Here is a 17,323-nt window from a genome sequence, read left to right as displayed (position 1 = left end):
CATAAGTAATTTCATGTTATAAAAATTGTCCTTGACAGTAGTTTGTACATCAGTTATATATAATTAACTTTACTTATAAGCTAAAATCATACAGTAAATCACATAAAAATGAAAGTTTCTCTAATGTGTTTCTACACAACAAATATAAATAACTTATACAACAAATTTTAGGAATTAGCTTTTGTTCACTACATTCTGAAATGTAATAAATAAATTAATGACTATGAAGTAACAAGAGAGTCATTTTCTTGCAGTCTTGACAATCAGTGAAGCTGTGAGAAATGATTTCACAACTTCTCATTTGCACTTTTTATGAATGTTTTTTTATGTTGCTGCAATGACCTTTTGCTTTCTGGATTCTCTGAAGATTCTGTTGCTACTTCAGTTGTGTTTTGTTCTTGAGTTTTGTTTGATCCTGACAATGTAATTCCTAAAAGATTACTCAGGAATGAAATACTTTCTTCAGCTGATTCATTTACTGCTGCAATTAAAGCTTCTTCATTGATGTCTTCATCAGTTGTCTCACTGGAGGAAAAAAACACCATTGATACATACACCAGGTAACTTTATCTATAGCTTTAAATTTTGTTTATTTAGCAGTGTGTGGAAATTTCGTATTAAGATTTCAGATTAAACATTGCCACAGTAATCTTATATAAGAAAGATTGAACATCATTTTAGGGTGGAGAAATGTAAGAAGCACAGAACATGTTTCAAAACTAAACAATTATAAATTTTTGCTTCACTAACATTGTTGAAATCATAAATATGGGTAATAAGGATTTTTAAGTTCATTGGGGTATGTGAAAGATACTATTGACAATAACAGTGTATTTATTATCAGAAGGAAGGGAAATAAATGTAGTAAAAACAGCAAAACAACCTCAGTTTATATCAGCACCATAGGTATTCTCACACTCCTTGCGTTTGACTGGATAGATAAATTAAGCTTTACACTGACAACATGTGCAAGGACAGAGCAAACCTCAAACTAAATGAACAGGGTTCTCAAGAGCCATTAATTTGAATGTCCACTTTTATAGAAGTTTTTTCACGGTGACAAAGAATCATACCTTCTGCTAATATGTTCATCTCCACATTCCTAATGTACACAACACTCCCAAGGATCTGCCACACAAGTTCTTGCACCTGCTCCTAAGATCTACAACTATATTGTTCTTTCCAGTGTCAAGTTACCCATTAATCTGTGCCCCAGAAGACTTCTCATTATCAAGTAAAGGTAGTTTAAACAGATATATGGATAGATTTGCATTGGATCAGTTATATAGCTGCAAAGTGTGGCCTAGGTGTACTGAATGGTGGTGTGGGAACCGCCTGGTGGCACAAAAAAATCGCACAGTGGACTTTGGCATTTATTCTGTGAAGAATGTTATTTCTGGTGTGTTTATTCTTTGGTTTTGTTCTAGTGCTATGCCATCTTTTTTTTATCTATATCTTTGCTTTGGTATCATTCCTGTGTTCAACAACATGCAAAAATAAAGTTATATTCTTGAAAGCATTACTCTCTCTCAGAAATAATTATTAATTAGCCTCAGTGGCTGAACATAAAGAAAATTGCGATGTACAAACAAGATAATTCAGTGACTTCAGAAAGTTTGTGGAGGAATGAAGAGATGCAGCTGGTGAACTTTCAAGAACAGATCCATGAACAACTTGAAGCACTGAAGTTACCGTTGGAGACGCCTATTACTCCATAATCAAACATGCGTGTGGCTGTACAAACCAACAGCTTGCCAGAAAACATGCAGCACGTAAAAATTCGAACACTGCAGTTCCTGCCAGACAAATTGCAGCTATGGTTTGTAATGATTGAGCTCACGTTTGCCCAAAGAAAGATCCATGATGAGCAGACAAAGTTCATGATAATGGTGACAGCGCTGGATGCTAGAGCAGCAACTACAGCAGAAGATGTAATACTCTGACCTCCAGCAGAACAATTGTACACAGCATTGAAAAATGTATCACTCACCAGAATGTGTAAACTGTTAAATCAATGCATATGGCAGGTGCTTAAAGAAGAAGCTATAGGTGACAGGACACTGTTGGAATTTTGGAAGCATTTGCACGGTATCGTCAATGCCGAAGAATTGTCAGATGCGATGCTCAAACACATCTGGCTAGATCAGTTATCAAGCACGGTAAAAGCCGCACTAGTAAGTCATGAAAAAGACAACATGCAGAATCTCTTGGAGATAGCAGAAAAAGTCCATGCGACCATAGGCAATCCATAGATGAATTGCATGGCAATCTTTAATGGGGAAGAAGTGTATGTTGGTACCAGTGTATGTTGAAAGTGTATGTTGGTACTACCAATGCTTCGCGGATAGAGCAACAAAGTGTTTGCAGCCATGCGCATACCCAAACATGAGCGGCGGCCTGCAATAGGTGCAACGAGCTGCAGTAGCACAGAAAAGGGCCTGCAACAATGAGATGAGATCGATGAAAACTACAGACAGTTGAGTAATGTCAATAATTTTCTTACCACCTCCAAATGGCTTTATGTCAGAGATGTCAAGTCGAACCGTTGCTACCTAATAGACTCGGGATCCGATGTGAGTGTGCTCCCCTTTACTGACTATCAAGGAGTGGATGGCACTCCATTGATGCAATTAACCACAGCAAAATAAGTCACCCATTGTTGCTCATGGCACACATAAAATAGAAGTTGCTTTAGGTTTCTCACAAAGCTGTCAGTGGACCTTCATTCTGGAAGAGGTGTGAGAGGCGATATTGGGTGCAGACTTTTTTTGTGACATGTACATTACCATAGAACTTGCTAATGCACAGATTAAATGACATCAAGAGACAGTAGATGGCATCATGTAACGTGACACTTACTGCACTGGCAAGTATAACTGTGATGTGGTGTTACAAGCCATAAATGATAACACAGTCGCAGAAAAATCCGCAGTAACTCACAAAACTGTACACTGCATTTACACCAAGCCCGGTCAGCCAATACATCAATGACTGTACAGGTTAGCACCCGATCAGTTTGTGGCAGCAAAAGCAGAATTCGAGGCATTACTGGCATCAGGTATTATAAGTAGATCAGACAGCCCATGGGTGTCACCCATACATTTGGTAAAGAAAAAAAGATGGGTCATGGAGACCATGTGGCGATTACAGGAAGTTAAATGCATGTACAATACCAGATCATTACCCAGTGCCTAATATTCACATATTCACAAATCAATTAGCTGGGGCAATGATCTTTAGCACTATTGAAACTTCCTAGCAGATTAAAACTGTGTGCCCGACCGAGACTCGAACTCAGGACCTTTGCCTTTCATGGGCAAGTGCTCTACCATCTCAACTGAAAGAAGCTCGCAAGAGAGCTTCTGTAAAGTTTGGAAGGTAGGAGACGAGGTACTGGCAGTAGTAAAGCTGTGAGTACCGGGCGTGAGTCGTGCTTCGGTAGCTCAGATGGTAGAGCACTTGCCCGTGAAAGGCAAAGGTCCCGAGTTTGAGTCTCGGTCGAGCACACAGCTTTAATCTGCTAGGAAGTTTCATATCAGCGCACACTCCGCTGAAGAGTGAAAATCTCATTCTGGAAACATTCCCCAGGCTGTTGCTAAGCCATGTCTCCACAATATCCTTTCTTTCAGGAGTGCTAGTTCTCCATGGTTCACAGGAGAGCTTGTGTAAAGTTTGGAAGGTAGGAGACAAGGTACTAGCAGTAGTAAAGCTGTGAGTACCAGGTGTGAGTCGTGCTTTGGTAGCTCAGATGGTAGAGCACTTGTCCGTGAAAGGCAAAGGTCCCGAGTTCGAGTCTCAACCGGGCACACAGCTTTAATCTGCTAGGAAGTTTCATATCAGCGCACACTCCGCTGCGGAGTGAAAATCTCATTCTGGAAACATCCCCCAGGCTGTGGCTAAGCCATGTCTCCACAATATCCTTTCTTTCAGGAGTGCTAGTTCTGCATGGTTCACAGGAGAGCTTCTGTAAAGTTTGGAAGGTAGGAGACGAGGTACTGGCAGAAGTAAAGCTGTGAGTACCAGCCGTGAGTCATGCTTCGGTAGCTCAGATGGTAGAGCACTTGCCCGCAAAAGGCAAAGTTCCCGAGTTCGAGTCTCGGTCGCGCACACAGTTATAATCTGCCAGGCAGTTTCATATCAGCGCACACTCCACTGTGAAGTGAAAATGTCATTCTGGAAACATCCCCTAGGCTGTGGCTAAGCCATGTCTCCACAATATCCTTTCTTTCAGGAGTGCTAGTTCTGCATGGTTCGCAGGAGAGCTTCTGTAAAGTTTGGAAGGTAGGAGACGAGGTACTGGCAGTAGTAAAGCTGTGAGTACCGGGCGTGAGTTGTGCTTCGGTAGCTCAGATGGTAGAGCACTTGCCCGTGAAAGGCAAAGGTCCCGAGTTCGAGTCTCGGGCGGGCACACAGCTTTAATCGGCTAGGAAGTTTCATATCAGCGCACACTCCGCAGCGGAGTGAAAATCTCATTCTGGAAACATCCCCCAGGCTGTGGCTAAGCCATGTCTCTGCAATATCCTTTCTTTCAGGAGTGCTAGTTCTGCATGGTTCACAGGAGAGCTTCTGTAAAGTTTGGAAGGTAGGAGACGAGGTACTGGCAGAAGTAAAGCTGTGAGTACCAGCCGTGAGTCGTGCTTCGGTAGCTCAGATGGTAGAGCACTTGCCCGCGAACGGCAAAGGTCCCGAGTTCGAGTCTCGGTCGCACACACAGTTATAATCTGCCAGGCAGTTTCATATCAGCGCACACTCCGCTGTGAAGTGAAAATGTCATTCTGGAAACATCCCCCAGGCTGTGGCTATGCCATGTCTCCACAATATCCTTTCTTTCAGGAGTGCTACTTCTGCATGGTTCGCAGGAGAGCTTCTGTAAAGTTTGGAACGTAGGAGACGAGGTACTGGCAGTAGTAAAGCTGTGAGTACCGGGTGTGAGTCGTGCTTTGGTAGCTCAGATGGTAGTGCACTTGCCCGTGAAAGGCAAAGGTCCCGAGTTCGAGTCTCGGTCGGGCACACAGCTTTAATCTGCTAGGAAGCTTCATATCAGCGCACACTCCGCTACAGAGTGAAAATCTCATTCTGGAAACATCCCCCAGGCTGTGGCTAAGCCATGTCTCCACAATATCCTTTCTTTCAGGGGTGCTAGTTCTCCATGGTTCGCAGGAGAGCTTGTGTAAAGTTTGGAAGGTAGGAGACGAGGTACTGGCAGTAGTAAAGCTGTGAGTACCGGGCGTGAGTCGTGCTTCGGTAGCTCAGATGGTAGAGCACTTGCCCGTGAAAGGCAATGGTGCCGAGTTCGAGTCTCGACCGGGCACACAGCTTTAATCTGCTAGGAAGTTTCATATCAGCGCACACTCCGCTGCGGAGTGAAAATCTCATTCTGGAAACATCCCCCAGGCTGTGGCTAAGCCATGTCTCCGCAATATCCTTTCTTTCAGGAGTGCTAGTTCTGCATGGTTCACAGGAGAGCTTCTGTAAAGTTTGGAAGGTAGGAGACGAGGTACTGGCAGAAGTAAAGCTGTGAGTACCAGGCGTGAGTCGTGCTTCGGTAGCTCAGATGGTAGAGCACTTGCCCGTGAAAGGCAAAGGTCCCGAGTTCGAGTCTCGGTCGCGCACACAGTTATAATCTGCCAGGCAGTTTCATATCAGCGCACACTCCACTGCAGAGTGAAAATCTCATTCTGGAAACATTCCCCAGGCTGTGGCTAAGCCATGTCTCCACAATATCCATTCTTTCAGGAGTGCTAGTTCTCCATGGTTCGCAGGAGAGCTTGTGTAAAGTTTGGAAGGTAGGAGACGAGGTACTGGCAGTAGTAAAGCTGTGAGTACCGGGCGTGAGTCGTGCTTCGGTAGCTCAGATGTCAGTGCACTTGCCCGTGAAAGGCAAAGGTCCCGAGTTCGAGTCTCGGTCGGGCACACAGCTTTAATCTTCTAGGAAGTTTCATATCAGCGCACACTCCGCTGCAGAGTGAAAATCTCATTCTGGAAACATCCCCCAGGCTGTGGCTAAGCCATGTCTCCGCAATATCCTTTCTTTCAGGAGTGCTATTTCTGCATGGTTCGCAGGAGAGCTTGTGTAAAGTTTGGAAGGTAGGAGACGAGGTACTGGCAGAAGTAAAGCTGTGAGTACCAGGCGTGAGTCGTGCTTCGGTAGCTCAGATGGTAGAGCACTTGCCCGCGAAAGGCAAAGGTCCCGAGTTTGAGTCTCGGTCGGGCACACAGTTTTAATCTGCTAGGAAGTATCATATCAGCGCACACTCCGCTGCAGAGTGAAAATCTCATCTGGAAACATCCCCCAGGCTGTGGCTAAGCCATGTCTCTGGAGTATCCTTTCTTTCAGGAGTGCTAGTTCTGCATGGTTCGCAGGAGAGCTTCTGTAAAGTTTGGAAGGTAGGAGACGAGGTACTGGCAGTAGTAAAGCTGTGAGTACCGGGCGTGAGCCGTGCTTTGGTAGCTCAGAAGGTAGAGCACTTGCCTGCGAAAGGCAAAAGTCCCGAGATCGAGTCTTGGTCGGGCACACAGTTTTAATCTGCCAGGAAGTTTCATATCAGCGCACACTCCGCTGCAGAGTGAAAATCTCATTCTTTAGCACTATTGATTGTGAAAAAGCTTATCACCAAATACCGGTTGCAGAGGAAGACTTACTGAAAACAGTAGTTACAACACCTTTGGTTTTATTCGAATATGTCCAAATGCCTTTTGGGTTAAAGAATGCAGCTAAAACATGATAACGATTTATTGATTAAGTGTTGCGTGAGTTGAAAGGATGCTTCAGATATTAATCTCATCAACAATGGCAAAACCACGCGAGAAGTTGTCCACATTGTTCGCCTGAATAAAACAGTACAAAATAATAGTCAACAAAGGAAAATGCAAACTGCGAAAATGGCAAGTGATGTTTCTAGGATATGAAGTTTCGGTGGAGGGCATACGCCTGCAAGAGGACAAGGTAGCAGTAATCGACAATGTGATCCACCCCGAGACTTACTGTCAACTCAGAACATTTTCATGTGTGGTAGATTTCTATAGACAGCATTTGGTGCGAGCTTCACTAGTACAAGCACCCTTCACAGACACTCTCACAGGCAAAAATGCAAATGGCAAACGACCGTTGCAATGGAACATGGACATGGTGAGAGCATTTCAACACTTATAGGCTGACTTATGAAAAGCAGTACTCATTACTCATCCGGTACCAAAAGCACCTCTGTCATTAGTAGTTGATGGCAGCCAAGTTGATTTGGGAGCTGCACTGCACCAGAAAATAAATGACAAATGGCAGCCTTTGGGGTTTTTCTCATGAAAACTTACAGACCCACAAAGGAAATGGAGTGCATACGACAGAGAACTATTAGCGATATATGAAGCTATCCGGTACTTTCACCCATATGTAGAGGCAAGAGCATTTGCTGTATACACCGACCATAAACCAGTAGCCTTTGCATTCAGTAAGTCGTAGGATAACTGTTCTTCATGTCAATTTCACCACTTAGAATACATCAGTCAACTTACTACAGATATCAACCACATCAAGTAAGCCGAAAACATGGCCACTGATTTCCTGTCGCGGGTCTTGTTTATTTCACAAACCACAGACTACGATAAATTAGCCGCAACACAAGCTAATGACGCACAACTCCAACATTACTTACAGGATGTAACAACTGGACTTAAGTTAAAATTAGTCCAGCCAGTAGGCATGAATGTGAACATATGGTGCGACATAGCTACGAACAAACCCGGGCCTTTCATCCCAAGGCAACCACGGAAAGAGGTTTTCAACAGCACACACAGACTCAGTCATCTGGGTAGCAGAGCAACTATCAAACTACCCACAGAACATTTTGTCTGGCCGAGTATAAGGAAGGCTTGCCACCGTTGGGCAACAACATGCATGCTGTGCCAAAGGAACAAGATTGGACGGCATCTACGTAAAGCAGTTGGAGATTTCCCCCCATGTTCATTTAGACATTGTGGGCCCTCTACCACCTTAGGAAGGCTACAAGTATTTGTTGACATCAGTGGACTGGTTTACGAGATGGGCAGAAGCTTCTCCGCATTTCAGCAGAGATGGTAGCTTGAGTATTTTTGGCTTCTCGGATCTCCCGTTTTGGATGTCCACTATATGTGACAACTGATCAAGGACGACAATTTGAATCCACTTTGTTTCAACAAGTAGCCAGGCTCTGTAGATTCTGACATCACCGCACCACTACTTATCACCCAACGAGCAACGGCTTGGTTGAGCGGTGGCACAGATCATTAAAGACAGCATTGATGTGCCATAAGGACAGCTGGACTTCAGCGTTGCCAGTGGTGCTGCTACGTCTCTGAACTGCCCACAAATCAGACCTACGTGCAGCCATGGCTGAACTGGTTGCCAGCAGAATTTTTTGTTGAACTGACGGAAGTGACAGTGGGTGACATCCCTTATGTCTTACCACAAGTCCACAACCACATGGCACAGCTACGACTGACACCCGGTTCTTGACATTGCACCAACGCACCATTCGTTCACAGGCAGCTTAGCGATTGCCCTTATGTGTGGCTGAGAACAGACATTGTACGAACACCTCTTCAGCTGCCGTATACTGGGCCGTATAAAGAACTCATGAGAGATGAACATACGGTGCAGATAAATCATGACGGGAAGCGAAAACTGTTTCCATTGAGAGAGTTAAACCGGCACACATGTGGCCACCAGCTGATGAAGAAAATCAAGAACCAGTGAAGAACTGCCCCCTACACAATATGATGAAGAGGTGTTGCCCGCAGAGAGCAACACGCCAAGCCAGAAGCAGGAAACCACACCAGAAGACCCACTGTTGTCAGATAAGTGCTTAAGGGTGGGCAGAATTATAAAATACTTCGCTCTACAAAGGGGGGCTGTTTAGGAACTGCCAGGTGACAACAAAATCACACAGTGGACTTTGGCGTTTATTTTGTGAAGAATGTTATTTACAATGTGTTTATTCTTTGGTTTTATTCTAGTGCTATGCTATCTTCTTTTATATATCTTTGCTTTGGTATTGTTCCTGTGTTCAGCTACATGCAAAATAAAGTTACATTTCTGAACACATTACTCTCTCTTGAAAATAATTATTAATTAGCCTCAGTGGCTTTAGTGGTATTAGAATATTGCTAGGATATTTTTTGAAAGATTTCTTGAAGCCTTCAGCTCCCATTCTCTTTATTTCCTGTATGATTGTACAGTTTCAGACTTAGGCCATTTTCAAGTATTTTATTGACGATCTTTTAGTAGCAGATTATGTCATATACATTGTTGCTCCTATGACATCATGTTATGCCCATAAAATAAATCCAAGGTGTTCACACTATTTAGGAGCACATTACTTTCGAGCACTGCTTGGATTCATTTTATGAGCATAACATGATGTTATAGGAGCAACGACATGTATGACATAATATGCTACTAAAAAATCATCCATGAAATACTTGAAAATGGCCTAAGGCCGAAATTGTACAGGAAATAAAGAGAATGGCAGCTGAGGGCTTCAAGAAATCCTTAAAAAGATTCATCACAGCTATGGACTCTATTGCATTGAAAATTATTGCTAGTATAAGTGCGCAGGAAGCTATGCTACTTAAAAGAGCATAAAGCTTTGGTTTCATTTCAAGTTTTGATTTATTGAAATGTAGTCTGGTTTGAACATTACATAAACATAGATCAGAAGCGAATGTTCTTTGGATATTTGGAACATTGTTTTTATGTTTGTGAAGATGTGTAGGAAGCGTGCGCCTCCGTAGTATTACTGCCTACCATGCAGGGGGCTCAGGTTCAATTCCTGGCAGGGGACTGGGTGTTGTGTGTCCATCATCATTTTCATCATCATCATCATCGACTTGCAAGTAACCAAAGTGGTGTGAACTAAAAAGGACTTGCAATACGGCAGCTGAACTCCCTTGAATGGGGCCTCCCGACCAACAATGCCATACGATCATTTCATTTTTTTTTTTATTTTTTTTTGTAGGAAGCTAGGAGATACAATACTATTTGAAGTTAGTGGAATATGAAGATGCTGATAAGAATATCTTTTGTGTCTGCTGTTATACACACAAGGTTTGCCTCATCATGTGTAATTTATTGAGTTATACTTCAAAGTTAATGAGGCTTCCCTCAAAACTTCTCCTTGCCATAACTGTCCTTGTGACAGGATTTTAGGGATTTCTCACTTTTCCCTTCCGCAATTTAACGCCATATTAGTCTCTTTTGCTATTCATCAACCTATTTCTTCAACAGAAAATAGGTATGCCTGAAGCAGTAAATGACATTACTCTACCTGCTATTATTCTACTTCTCTTAAGTAACTATTGCTTTCCTTATCTTTTATCTGAAACTATTTATACACACTAGTGTACCAGCAGTGTTTTACCTAAAAATGCCAAAGTATTGTTCATACAATGTTTCATAAAATTTTATTACCCATGTGATCATCTACAGTCAATTGGTTATAATGAAGTATTTCTTTTTGTTTGGAACCATATTAATTAAGAGAAATTGTTACTAGAGTGTGTAATGGTGAAATTGGAGTGAGCTAATAAGTAATTTTAAGAGTACTGACACAATTTGTTAGAATGTTCTGATTTCATTCTTCCTAATTCCATGTTTCAGTTTTCCAAAAACTTTAAAGATCTTAATATCAGGCCTAAAGATCAGCCACACCCAAAATTATTTTTGCCACTATAGCCACTGTACTTGTCAGAGTCCAGGAATTGATATTATGCTATTACTGATATAATTTTTCTGACCAGATAACACTCTTCATTATTCAGTTGGACCACTAATTAAGAATTTGCACAAAATCAGCAAAATTTAAAACTTTGCAGTTTTACTTGTAAATCAGTAATCTATTTCAGAGGCATACAGTGTGCCAATCAAATTGTACTGTGAATCTTTATACATTTCTAACCAGCTGCCTTTTCATTAAAGCAAATTATTGTTGGAACTTAAAGGTCATCTACTCTATTAAATGTCCACCCCGCATTTTTATACAGTATAATGTAACCATCAAGATTACAATATATCTTTCTGGCATGCTTTATATATCTCACCATTCCAAAAATCTTCTGTCTGAATCTGATAATCACACGAGAAACACCTATGTAAAAAATCCATATACCGCAATCACTGCACTAACATCTCTGCATCACTCACTTGCTTAAACATGTAATCATCATTTGGTAACTGTACTGTACACATGCGTGTGTTAAAGTTCATGGTCAGTTTTGAAAACATTAACATCTCAGTGTAAGGAGTTCACAGTTATTGGCGGCAACACAACCACCTAACCTTTATGCACATCGTTGTCTACCAACCCAAGTCCAACATAGCCCAGCTGTAACCAACACCTTTTCGCCTTTTTTCATTCCAGATCTCCAGTTACTTTCCAGTTCACCTTTATCTCTCCCCATATATTTTTATTTTCATTTTCATTTCACCTCATGTTACACTTTCACCTTCTAATACCATGTCACCCTCACAACACCCCCACAACGACCCCATTAAGTTTTATTTACATTCCCTCCGCAAACATGCCTTCGCCCTAGCCAGATTACGCTCTCATATTCTATTTTCTCAGGCTTGTCTGACATTTGGCATCACCCCCAAAGGCCTCACACTTAAAGTTCCCATCTCTGGCTGCAACCCTTCCTTCCATCAGTCCCTATACCAGTTCCAAACTGAACAATCCATTGCCCTCACCCACCTAATCCTCCACCTACACATCAACTCAGCCAATGAACACACCCGTCAACTCCTATCCTTAATAAAAGTCCTTAATCTTTCCTCTCCCACATCCACACCGGCTGTCCAGAGCATCCTCCTACAGGCCAACCGTAAATTAGAACAGCATGCCACCCTCCACCTCAAAAAACTGTCCAATCTCCTGGTTTCCCACCTCCGGAAAGGCAACTCACTCACCCTTCACAATCTTTCCAGCAAACCTCCACCTCCTCTCATTGCACACAAACCCAGTCTCTCCCATCTACTCAATCTCCCACTTCCAGCTCCACTCCCTCCAAAACCTCAAAATTCCGATCAACACAATCTGGAAACACAACACCCTAATTCAGTAGTTAACCTTTCCTCCAAACCTCTCTCCCAATCTGAAACCTCTGTCCTATCCAAAGGCCTCACCTTCAGCCCCACTCCCAGATTCAACCAAACAGCCCTCGTCAAAGATTTACTGTCCTACACCCGTACTCTCTGCTGGAAGTATCACTTTGCCACGAAGAAAAATGATCCTAATCCTACTCCTAATGATCCGACTTCTCAAGACACCATCCAAATTGAACCCTGCCTGGAACAGTTCCGTCCTCCGTCACAGCGGGACCCACCTCCTCTTCCTCAAAATCACCCTCTCCAAACCTTCCAGGAATTTCTGACTTCCAGCCTTGCATCTCAATCCTTCTTAAAAAACCTTAATCCTACACCCAACATCACCACTGCTGAAGCCCAGGCTATCCGTGATCTGAAGGCTGACCGATCCATCGTCATTCTTCCGGCGGACAAGGGTTCCACAACCGTGGTACTTGATCGTCGGGAGTATGTGGCTGAGGGACTGCGTCAGCTTTCAGACAACACCATATACAAAGTTTGCCAAGGTAACCCCATTCCCGATGTCCAGGCGGAGCTTCAAGGAATCCTCAGAACCTTAGGCCCCCTGCAAAACCTTTCACCTGACTCCATCAACCTCCTGACCCCACCGACACCCTGCACCCCTACCTTCTACCTTCTTCCTAAAATCCACAAACCCAATCATCCCGGCCGCCCCATTGTAGCTGGTTACCAAGCCTACGTAGATCAACACCTTCAACCCATTACATGCAGTCTCCCATCCTTCATCAAAGACACCAACCACTTTCTTGAACGCCTGGAATCCTTACCCAATCTGTTACCCCCGGAAACCATCCTTGTAACCATTGATGCCACGTCCTTATACACAAATATTCCGCACGTCCAGGGCCTCACTGCGATGGAGCATTTCCTTTCACGCCGATCACCTACCACCCTACCTAAAACCTCTTTCCTCATTACCTTAGCCAGCTTCATCCTGACCCACAACTTCTTCACTTTTGAAGGCCAGACATACCAACAATTAAAGGGAACAGCCATGGGTACCAGGATGGCCCCCTCGTATGCCAACCTATTCATGGGTCACTTAGAGGAAGCCTTCTTGGTTACCCAAGTCTGCCAACCAGAAGTTTGGTACAGATTTATTGATGACATCTTTATGATCTGGACTCACAGTGAAGAAGAACTCCAGAATTTCCTCTCCAACCTCAACTCCTTTGGTTCCATCAGATTCACCTGGTCCTATTCCAAATCCCATGCCACTTTCCTTGACGTTGACCTCCACCTGTCCAATGGCCAACTTCACATGTCCGTCCACATCAAACCCACCAACAAGCAACAGTACCTCCATTATGACAGCTGCCACCCATTCCACATCAAACGGTCCCTTCCCTACAGCCTAGGTCTTCGTGGCAAACGAATCTGCTCCAGTCCGGAATCCCTGAATCAGTACACCAACAACCTGAAAACAGCTTTCGCATCCCGCAACTACCCTCCCGACCTGGTACAGAAGCAAATAACCAGAGCCACTTCCTCGTCCCCTCAAACCCAGAATCCCCCACAGAAAAAACACAAAAGTGCCCCACTTGTGACAGGATACTTTCCGGGACTGGACCAGACTCTGAATGTGGCTCTCCAGCAGGGATACGACTTCCTCAAATCCTGCCCTGAAATGAGATCCATCCTTCATGAAATCCTCCCCACTCCGCCAAGAGTGTCTTTCCGCCGTCCACCTAACCTTCGTAACCTGTTAGTTCATCCCTATGAAATCCCCAAACCACCTTCCCTACCCTCTGGCTCCTATCCTTGTAACCGCCCCCGATGCAAAACCTGTCCCATGCACCCTCCCACCACCACCTACTCCAGTCCTGTAACCCGGAAGGTGTACACGATCAAAGGCAGAGCCACGTGTGAAAGCACCCACGTGATTTACCAACTGACCTGCCTACACTGTGATGCATTCTATGTGGGAACGACCAGCAACAAACTGTCCATTCGCATGAATGGACACAGGCAGACAGTGTTTGTTGGTAATGAGGATCACCCTGTGGCTAAACATGCCTTGGTGCACAGCCAGCACATCTTGGCACAGTGTTACACCGTCCGGGTTATCGGGATACTTCCCACCAACACCAACCTATCCGAACTCCGGAGATGGGAACTTGCCCTTCAGTATATCCTCTCTTCTCGTCATCCGCCAGGCCTCAATCTCCGCTAATTTCAAGTTGCCGCCACTCATACCTCACCTGTCTTTCAACAACTTCTTTGCCTCTACACTTCTGCCTCGACTGACATCTCTGCCCAAACTCTTTGTCTTTAAATATGTCTGCTTGTGTCTGTATGTGTGGATGGATATGTGCGTGTGTGCGAGTGTATACCTGTCCTTTTTTCCCCCTAAGGTAAGTCTTTCCGCTCCCGGGATTGGAATGACTCCTTACCCTCTCCCTTAAAACCCACTTCCTTTGGTCTTCCCCTCTCCTTCCCTGATGAGGCAACAGTTTGTTGCGAAAGCTTGAATTTTGTGTGTATGTTTGTGTTTGTTTGTGTGTCTATCGACCTGCCAGCGCTTTCGTTCGGTAAGTCACCTCATCTTTGATTTTATATATAAAGTAATGTTATGTGTACACAAGTTTACTAAAGACAATAGTAAGGAACTAATCAAATGAACTACCACTGAGTGTGACTTTTGTTTAAGATGTCAAGATAAAAGGGTGCTACACTGTGTTGTTTAATGATACTGTTTTGTATGAAAATTGGCTGGACAGTGTTTATGAGAGCTACCGGTGAAATAATGTAGAAAGTACAGCTAATTGTTAGAGACTAGTCATCACTCAGTAGTGTGTTGAGGAAAATAGATCTGCCCACTAATGAATCTAAAAATCCTTAGTTCTGAGCTCATTGTTGTTGGACATAGTTAAAATGTCTAAACAGTGTTTTGGTTTGAGACTATGAACGTATGGTGCTACCGAGGAAAGAAGAGACAGCAAGCAAGTCCACTTATATGTTGAATAGCAGATGAAATATTACAGAACAAGGTACTGGTTAAGATGGTACATAACAATGTATTCAGAATCAAGGAGATGTGATAATGGGATAACCAAAATGAAGCAAAATTAGAACATTTCATTTTCAAGTGAAGTAGAAAACAGTGAGACCCTTCTGTGAGTACATTTGGTAATGAGATACAAGGTATTATTCAAAATTCCTCTACATCTACATCAGTGCAGAATGTATTTTTATTTCAGTTGCCAGACCAGAACATCTGATATATTAGCAGGCTCATTTCAGTGAGCAGAAAATAAAATTAAGCAAAAAGTATCCATCACTCATCCAAATTTAAGTGTGGTCTAAGGCTCTGTCTCCTGTTTACCTTCCCTTAAATTATGAAATGTCTTACAGTACTGTTTTCTTGTTCTGCTCTGTGACATGGTACAGAGCCTGAATTTTTAGTAAAGAAGAAAGGATCTCCAGTTCATGACCAGTCACCCTCAGTAAGATTTTCTGAAGTATTTCTACATTACACAAGACACATGACACTGCAACTCTGTTGATACAGCCACAACAAATTTCCACTCTTCTCCTCTTTCACTCTAGTTCTATTGATAAGGCCATGATCAGTACCCCCGATATCCCTGCCCTTCCTTTTTTAAAAAGTGAAAGTGCTTTGTTCTTAATTCTCTCACTGCCAATGATAAATTAAATGTTAAAATTCTATCTGTTTGACACTTTGGATACTACCTAACAAGCAAAACTGGCTGCCATAGAATTTGAAAGAGATAGGGAGATCAAATATAGTGTGTGTGTGTGTGTGTGTGTGTGTGTGTGTGTGTGTGTGTGTGTGTGTGTGTGTGTGCGCGCACACAAAAGTAATTCGTCCACCCACAGAGTGGTACTGAACCTATATATTTGTCATGTAAAAGACAACCACTTTTACCATGACAAATTGAAACATCAAATTGGTTAGAACAGCTGGCTCATTGTGATAATTTATAATTAGAAAAAAAGATTCATATGGCAATAACACATTGCATACAGAATATTAAGTTTGTTGTAGTCTAGCATTATACACTATCCTACATCTAACAAAACGCATATGTTACAAATATATATATTTGTATTTGCATTTGTGCTTTATGTAATGAAGTGACAGCATTACTGAAAATTCTAATATAAATCCAGGTTGCTATGCCAATGGTCACGCCCAATTACAAATAAATATGTGTTACTTACACGGTATTGGCTGGTGGCAGTGTGGCATTCACTGGTGGATCCGGAACCATTCCATTTGATCCCATTCGAAAGCAGCCAAGTGGGAACTGAGCTTGTACATCACCAAGTAGAGCAGGTTCCAACTGCAAGCACCATCTCAACCCATCAGAGGTAGGTGCAAGATCACTAAATCGTGCGCACAGTTGTGTGAGGCCACCCAGCATATTTAGACACACTGGATCTGGTTTTGCACCTACCAATGTGAAATCAACAAAATGAATTATTCAGTTCTAAAAGAAGAGTCATTTATAGTTTCACCCCCTACTACAGAAAACAATCTTTTATTATAAATTTGAAATGCATGTTAATAATAAGATATTAAAGGTATATGCAATTAACCCAGATTATAGCAGTATACATCACCCAAAAGACAATCATTGATGGAATCAAATGTGGAGTCCTGTGTGACCAGGGAAATCTATGCTTTGGTTCTGAAAACAGAGTACTAAATAGCTGAAGTGTGTTTATTTTCCCAAATATATAATGAGTCAATTACTGTGACACAAAAACATTTTGCCTGTCCTTCCTTTTAAATCCAGTGTTGTCTCTTTAGATCATGAGATAATGGAATGGGTTGCATATCTAAGAAAAACTGTATGTCCATTACAAATAAACCATCTGGCCATCCTAGGAGCATTAAAATCACAAAAGTATCACTGCCATTAAAAAGTCCACACACTAGCCTCCAAGGCAATGTTCAAAAACATGCTGTTGCATTCGAGATTTCTGATAAATTTGTAAGCTGAGTTTTCTGTACAGATCTGTATCTCCACCCATACAAAACTGTGAGTACACAGGAATTAAGTCAGAAGACTTTTTTCAGGTGTCCTTTCATAAATAGCTACAAGCAAAGTTTTATGGAACACCATTTACATCTCTCTGCATAATTTATTGAAATGCTCTTACTAGGCTACAGTTAACCATTTATAGGTTCACCAAATACTCCCTAACAACCTGATGGTC

General features: G+C 42.7%; 1 protein-coding gene across 1 annotated transcript in view; it reads right to left on the bottom strand.

Moving 5' to 3' along the window:
* Positions 1-271: 271 nt before the first annotated feature.
* LOC124799133 overlaps positions 272-17,323 on the bottom strand; it is a 30,910-nt gene continuing 13,858 nt past the window's right edge. The window contains exons 4-5 of the mRNA XM_047262670.1: positions 16,322-16,553; positions 272-525 (exon numbers count right to left, since the gene is read on the bottom strand). Coding sequence (XP_047118626.1) covers positions 288-525; positions 16,322-16,553 — 470 coding nt within the window. The 3' untranslated portion in view covers positions 272-287. The remainder of the gene's footprint in view (positions 526-16,321; positions 16,554-17,323) is intronic.

Source organism: Schistocerca piceifrons, chromosome 5 (assembly GCF_021461385.2).
Source record: "Schistocerca piceifrons isolate TAMUIC-IGC-003096 chromosome 5, iqSchPice1.1, whole genome shotgun sequence".
In the NCBI taxonomy this organism is placed as follows: Eukaryota; Metazoa; Arthropoda; class Insecta; order Orthoptera; family Acrididae; genus Schistocerca; species Schistocerca piceifrons.
Note: the sequence above shows the minus strand (reverse complement) of the source record. Positions and strands in the feature narration are given on the sequence as shown.